Below are 7,002 nucleotides of genomic sequence, written 5' to 3'. Positions count from 1 at the left end.
TCGACCCGCCCCCTCTCTCACGCACGCGCAGTCGCCTCGCCGTGTCTCCTGTCGCGTGCTCCTTCCTTCCATCCACAAAAGAAAGGAAAGCCGGCCCCCGTTCCCTCCCTGCTCAGACACAAGAGCGAGCAAGCAAAGCAGGCAGACATGAGAGGAGGAGGCAACCTCCGCCACGCCTCGCGCCTGCTCCTTCTCGCCGTCGCCGTCGCCGCGTGTTGGGGCGGAGGCGCCGAGGGGCACGGCGTGCACCCGCTCTCGCGGATCGCCATCCACCGCGCCCGCGTCGCGCTGGACGCCTCCGCCGCCGTGCGCGCGTCGCCCAACCTCCTCGGCTCGCGGGTACGCACGCAGCACCTTCAGACTTTCCTTTCCATTGGCCTTTTTAGCTCGACCTAGCAGCAGCAGTAGCGACCGTAGCACGGACCAAGCTCGCACCTCTGATTACCCCACTCCATGAGATGCAGACATAGTGCAGTTCTAAAAGTTCTTCAGACCGGCAGGCAGGCAGGCAGCGCCTGCTTCAGCTCTAGCACGCTGTAGCTCTTTCAGAAAACTGTAGCGAACATGTCCGCGTATTTGGTTCACTACTGATCCGATCATTGAGAAAACTCCGCCAGTGAATTTCACCCTGAAACTCCCAGAATAACTCAACCCTCGCCGTCCTGCGCGGCCGGCTGAGCTCAACCCTCGCAAGCTGACGCCGGAGCTAGCGTTCAAGCATGTCGCTTTCATTCCCGCCCTACGCACATTGCACGCTGCGTACAAGCGGCCAGTTGTCAGCGTCCTGGTCCTGGCGTGGGGTTCTTGCTTTGCCGGCCGGCCGGCCGTTTTCTCGACGGACCGTGCCCGTGCAGGTGCATGCATCCTCCGTCCTCCCAATCGCCTCGGGACAAAGTGCCAAAGCTCGCGGTGGGTGGCGGCATTCCAGCGGAAGATCGATCCATCCATCATGGGTGTCCAATGTCCATTATCCAAGTCAAGTCAACCCATGAACCGAGGGGGATGGTTCCTCCACTGTTGACGTGCGCCCACTCTTATCGCTCTGCCTTCACACGGCGCGTGCCGACTGCCGCCAAATCAAACTGATGGTAGTACATACCATGGAATATGCTACGCAGTATGATTCCCGTTGACCGTGTTTTTTTTTTGGTCCTTGCTTTTTTATTTTGCCGCGCAACAAAAAAAAAAAAATCTAACGCGATGGTGTGGACGACAGGGCGAAGATACGGCTTGGGTGACCGTAGAATTCAAAATACCACGCGCAAGCGACGGCGACTGGATCGGGGTATTCTCCCCTTCCAATTTCAAGTACGTACGAGCTACTCTACTCTAGTACATTTTCGTTTTCTGAATGTCCAGATTTTCAACTGTGCTCCGACCGAGTGATGAACCAAGTGGTGTCCCTCATCTGATTACTTCTTGCTCTTTCCTGCAGCGCGTCCACATGCCCTGGTTCCCATGGGTCGGGCCCTGGCCCTGCCATATGCTCCGCGCCGATAAAGGTCCTTTACATATAGTAGTACATTGAGCAGAGCAATCTTCGCATTCTTCAGAGTTTTACATAACTTGATTGAATTGCTTTTATTTTGGTTGGTTTCAGTATCAGTTTGCAAACTACTCGTCAGGTTATAACAGGTCAGCGACAGGGGCTCTCAGGTTCCAGTTGATCAACCAGCGCCAGGATTTCTCCTTCGGATTCTTCACCGGCGGACTCTCAAATGTGAGTTACTCCTACCAACACATCACATCCTGCTATGCTATCCACTCTCCGTCATTCATAACAACACAATGACTTCATCTAATACATGGTGTGCAGCCAACGCTCGTCGCGGTGTCGGACAGGATCGCCTTTGCGAACCCGAAAGCCCCGGTTTACCCACGTCTAGCGCTCGGGAAAACATGGAACCAGGTGGGGTTTTGCTGGCACTTCATGTCGATTGTTGGTTCCGTTTATATTTGCTGTTGGAACTTCACTGAGCCGTGGGCTTCTGCTATGCCATGCTAGATGACTGTCACATGGACAAGCGGCTATGGCATCAGTGAGGCGCACCCCTTCGTTGAATGGGGCATGAAAGGGAGCCATCCCGTGCACGCAGCAGCTGACACCGTCACCTTTGGTCGTGAGAGCCTATGTGGTATGATACCTATCAAAGACTACTTGCAATTTTAGAATTGCGACGTTGTGCAGCCCTGATTTGGTTTGAACTGGTTCCACTTGTCAGTCATGACCATGGTTCTCGATGTTTCTTACCTGATCTGTACTTTTGGTTGTGCAGGAGAGCCTGCTCGTAGTGTTGGTTGGAGGGATCCAGGCTTCATACACACAGCTTTCCTCAAGAATCTGTCGCCGGAGAAACAGTAAATTCCAGCCCTATGTCGTACAAAGAGTTGTCTCAGTTATGAGAAAATACTGGTCTGACAATGCAGTTTCTCTCTTGCAGATACTACTACAAAATTGGACATACGCTCCATAATGAAAAAGTTGTATGGGGAAAGCCCAAATCCTTCAGAGCACCTCCTTATCCCGGGCAAAAGTCGTCGCAGAGGGTCGTTATTTTTGGCGACATGGGAAAGGTAAACATATCACAGCACATACAGATTAATTCAGATTGTTCTAGGCAAAGTGTTGAATTATTACTTCATACATGATCATACACATTTTAGGTGTGCCAAACGCATGGTCCGTCTGAACTAACATGCTGCGCTGGTTTATTATAGGACGAGAGGGATGGAAGCAACGAGTACCAGAATTACCAGCCTGCGTCACTCAACACCACCGACGCGCTCATCAGGGACCTCGACAAGACCGACATCGTGTTCCACATCGGCGACATCTCCTACGCCAACGGCTATCTGTCGCAGTGGGATCAGTTCACGCAGCAGGTCGAGCCAATCACCTCTCGAGTACCCTACATGATCGCAAGGTCTGCATCTTCATCCGGTTCTTTCAGATTCATGATCTAGAATCATTTCACGAGTCAGTTCGCACTCCAGTAATTAATAACTTTGATTATGTGATTGATGGACGTTGCAGCGGGAACCACGAGCGAGATTTCCCCAACAGCGGGTCGCTGTACAACGGCACGGACTCCGGCGGGGAGTGCGGGGTGCCGGCCGAGACCATGTACTACGCGCCGACGGAGAAGAGGGACAACTTCTGGTACTCCATGGACTACGGGATGTTCCGGTTCTGCGTGGCGGACAGCGAGCACGACTGGCAGGAGGGCACGGAGCAGTACATGTTCTTGGACCGCTGCCTGGGCACGGTGGACCGGGCGAAGCAGCCATGGCTGGTCTTCATCGCGCACCGTGTCCTCGGCTACTCCTCGGGCTTCTTCTACGGCTTCGACGGGGAGTTCGCGGAGCCCATGGCGCGGCAGAGCCTGGAGGGGCTGTGGCGGCGCCACCGGGTGGACGTCGCCTTCTACGGCCACGTCCACCAGTACGAGCGGACGTGCCCCGTCTACGAGGAGAGGTGCGTGCCGGACGGGCACGGCACCGTCCACGTCGTCGTCGGGGGCGGCGGCAGCCACCTGAGCAACTTCACCGCCGTCGCCCCGCCCTGGAGCGTGTACCGGGAGATGGACTACGGGTTCGGCAAGCTCACGGCGTCCGACGCCAGGTCGCTCCAGTTTGAGTACCGGCGGTCCAGCGACGGCAAGGTGTACGACAGCTTCACCCTGCACAGGGACTGAGTAGCTGTACCCTCTGGCCTCTCACCACATGATGCAGAGGAAATCGGCTGTACACATGAACTGAGACGAACACGTCCGTGCATAAATTCTCCTAATTCTACTCTAAATAAATGGAAAAGAAATCCTCTATAAGTTTAGTCATGTACACAAGATACCAAGTGATGTGCAAACTACTTTTTTTTACGGGGAAACTTCCGATCTACTCATTAACTGTCAAGGTGGTACAAAGAAGACCAGAAGATGTATATGATGCTCAAGATAGCAATGATGTATATGATGAAGATGTACATTTTTTCGATAAAGATGATGAAGATGTACATGATGCTCAAGATAGCAATGATAGCAATGATGTATGTGATGAAAATGTCACTATGATGGCAATACTCAAATATCTAGTCTCAATAGGATCAACGAAATGTCAAAAGGTAGAATGGCTAAGGAAGATAATGGCAAGGTGAAAGGCAAAGCTTGTGACGGAGTGATACCTCACACCACCTTTAGCCTTGATGAAGTAGGTATCGGCCTTGCTTCCGGTAAAAGTGTCAAAAGGTGAAGTGGTCATTATTGATGACGTAGTCATGGGCGATGGACGTGTGGTGGTTGTCGATATTCCTCCGAATGTTTGTTGGCCAATGATGTGGAAACTAATGTGATGATCAAGAGTAAACTGGTAGATTCAAGGCGAGATGAAGAACACACAATCAGAGTCGGGATATGAATGATATGGCTAAAGCGGTGAAACACCCGCAAGATCAACCCATATTCATATGGGACAAGAATATTCTTTCTCCATGTGTGTATACATAACAATGTGAACAACGAGATTTGTATGCCAAATTCTAACAAAGAGACATTTCTATATTGCTTCCATGACCGATAGTAAATGAAGAAGTCTCAATTTAGATACCTGGGATTGTGTGAGGTTCTCTAAACAATGTTGCATTTGCAGTTGCAAAGGATCACAAGCGGCGACAGGCGCCATTAAAGTCGCGAAGGAGCACGAACTCGGTAAACTCGAAGATGTCAAGAAGCTAGTTAGCGACAACATGGACAAGGAACAAGTTCGGGCCGTGGTGACGGGTGTGACACCCCTCCGCTCCGGGCATTACATGATGGAGCAGCTGGACAAGGTCACCATGAAGTGTTGGGAAATCCAAAACAAGTACAAGCTTTGCCTCCTCAACCGCGCCACAAACACCTTGTACGACATGTGCAATCTCACCATCCCCAAACTATGCACGAGCCCGTTGAGCACCAATTACAAGAAATACCTTCTTGGACGTGTCATCCATCTCATAAAGCTTGGTCTGGAGGTTGGCAACGACTTGCTGGAGGAAACTCGGAGGCTCGGGACTAACTCCAACAGTACACCAAAAAGTTCACACCAAGTGTCACACGAGTCTACTGTATCTCCTCTAGGCGGTACTATACTTCATCAATGCATCGACCAAGTTCGACTGAATCTAAATATTTGTTCTCCGGGACAAGATTTATACTCAACTTTTTTTACTTTACCATAATTCAGCTTGCGTTTAATGCATGCTGTTTTCATATGTACCGTATGAGCAACTACATTTCGGTAGAAATAGTATGATTAACAATGCAAAAATAATTATTTATATTACGATACAATCCGCCATACAATTGTAATATTTATCATTACAAAAAATATAGTGTTTGTAAGGGCATTTCCCTACTTTGTGTTTTGGATGATGATGACAACCCTTTGTTGGTCTAATCTTGTGCTAAGTGTTTCAGGTTTTCGGTATTTAGGCCTACATCGGTTAGCTATTCTCTCTGAAAGGAAAAGATCGAAGACAGAGTTTTCTACGCTTTTTATCTCTTTGGTCGTTGGGAACCCGTACTATCAAGAGGGAATCCACATTGGAAAGAGTTGGAGGAATCTTTTCACGTACACTTACCTCACCCCTCTCTTGCCTTCCTTAGTTGTGAGAGGGAGCTCTTCCCTTCTTATCCTACTGCTTGCTGTGGCTTCCCAGCGGTTGTACCGCTCCCTGGAGCGGTTGTACCGCTGGTTCTTGGCGCTTACGAGTCTTGATCGAGCGGTTGTACTGCTGCTTTCGGGGGGTGGTACTGCCTCCATGCTCAGCAAAGACTACGGCGGTTGTTCCGGCCAAGCACCACCCAAGTACCGGTCAGACTTCTATTTTGATGCGGTACTCGGGCGGTGGTGGCCCGGTTGGTCCGGTCGGACCGGTACCACCGGTGCCCTGAGCGGTTCTACCACTCAGGACTTAGCCGCCCAAGCGCTCAGGGGCAAGCGGTTGCACCGGTCCTGTACCGCTCGACTACCACACTCAGGGGTGACTCCCTACTATTTCTATGCGGTGGTTGAGCGGTGGCTGGGCGGTTGGTACGGTTGTTCTCATAAACCGGTACTACCGCCTAGTCGCCCGGTTGTACCACCTGTGAGTCCCGGTTGTACCGGGACAAGGAGCGGTTGTATTGCTGCAGTACAGAAATCGTAGTAACGGTTGGATTTTTAGGGTTGCTATATAAGGGTGCTTCTTCCACCTACCACACCTACCTCTTACCTCTCTCACTCCACCATTAATGCTACTCAAGCTCCCTTGCCCGATCTCTCTCTCTAGCCACTCAAACTTGTTGATTTACTAGGGATTGAAGGAGGAGACCTAGATCTACACTTCCACCAAAGGATATTTGCTTCCCCCATACTTTCTTGTGTGGATTTTGTTAGTCTTGGGTGTTTGAGCACCCGAGACGGTTGAGGTCACCTCGGAGCCACATTTCATTGTGGTGAAGCTCCGCGGTTTTGTTGGGAGCCTCCAATTAAGTTGTGGAGAGAGCCCCAACCTTGTTTGTAAAGGTCCGGTTGCCGCCTCCAAGGGCACCAATAGTGGAATCATGGCATCTCGCATTGTGTGAGGGCGTGAGGAGAATACGGTGGCCCTAGTGGCTTCTTGGGGTGCATTGTGCCTCCACACCGCTCCAACGGAGACGTACTTCCTCTCAAAAGGAAGGGACTTCAGTAACACATACTCGTCTTCACCGGCTCCACTCTTGGTTACTTCATCCTTTACTTGTGCAAGCTTATTTGTGTTATATACCTTGCTTGCTTGTGTGCTTGTTGTTGTTGTTGCATCATATATGTTGCCCACCTAGTTGCAAATCTAGACAACCTACTTTGATGCAAAGATCAATTTTGTAAAGAAAATCTAAAAATTGTTAGTTGCCTATTCACCCCCCTCTAGTCAACTATATCGATCCTTTCAATTGGTATCAGAGCCTCGTCTCTTTGCTTAGGACTTTGCCGTCCAAAGAGTAT

At 50.6% G+C, this 7,002-nt stretch overlaps 1 protein-coding gene across 1 annotated transcript; it reads left to right on the top strand.

Annotated features, from left to right (window-relative positions):
* LOC125509891 (probable inactive purple acid phosphatase 27) lies at positions 1-4,024 on the top strand. Its single transcript, XM_048674915.1, has 10 exons — positions 1-339; positions 1,217-1,308; positions 1,436-1,502; positions 1,601-1,720; positions 1,817-1,909; positions 2,006-2,135; positions 2,277-2,358; positions 2,442-2,574; positions 2,719-2,924; positions 3,035-4,024. Exons 1-10 carry the CDS (start codon positions 148-150, stop codon positions 3,693-3,695), a joined length of 1,776 nt encoding a protein of 591 aa, XP_048530872.1. The 5' UTR covers positions 1-147; the 3' UTR covers positions 3,696-4,024.
* The last annotated feature ends 2,978 nt before the right edge of the window (positions 4,025-7,002 follow it).

This window comes from Triticum urartu, chromosome 5 (assembly GCF_003073215.2).
Source record: "Triticum urartu cultivar G1812 chromosome 5, Tu2.1, whole genome shotgun sequence".
In the NCBI taxonomy this organism is placed as follows: domain Eukaryota; kingdom Viridiplantae; phylum Streptophyta; class Magnoliopsida; order Poales; family Poaceae; genus Triticum; species Triticum urartu.
This window is presented reverse-complemented; position numbering and strand designations above follow the sequence as displayed.

Excerpts from the sequence above, each read along its gene's own strand:
- LOC125509891 (XM_048674915.1), top strand. The coding sequence starts at position 148 with ATGAGAGGAGGAGGCAACCTCCGCCACGCCTCGCGCCTGCTCCTTCTC. Across the intron at positions 340-1,216 it reads CCAACCTCCTCGGCTCGCGG|GGCGAAGATACGGCTTGGGT; the intron begins GTACGCACGCAG and ends TGTGGACGACAG. Across the intron at positions 1,910-2,005 it reads TCGGGAAAACATGGAACCAG|ATGACTGTCACATGGACAAG; the intron begins GTGGGGTTTTGC and ends ATGCCATGCTAG.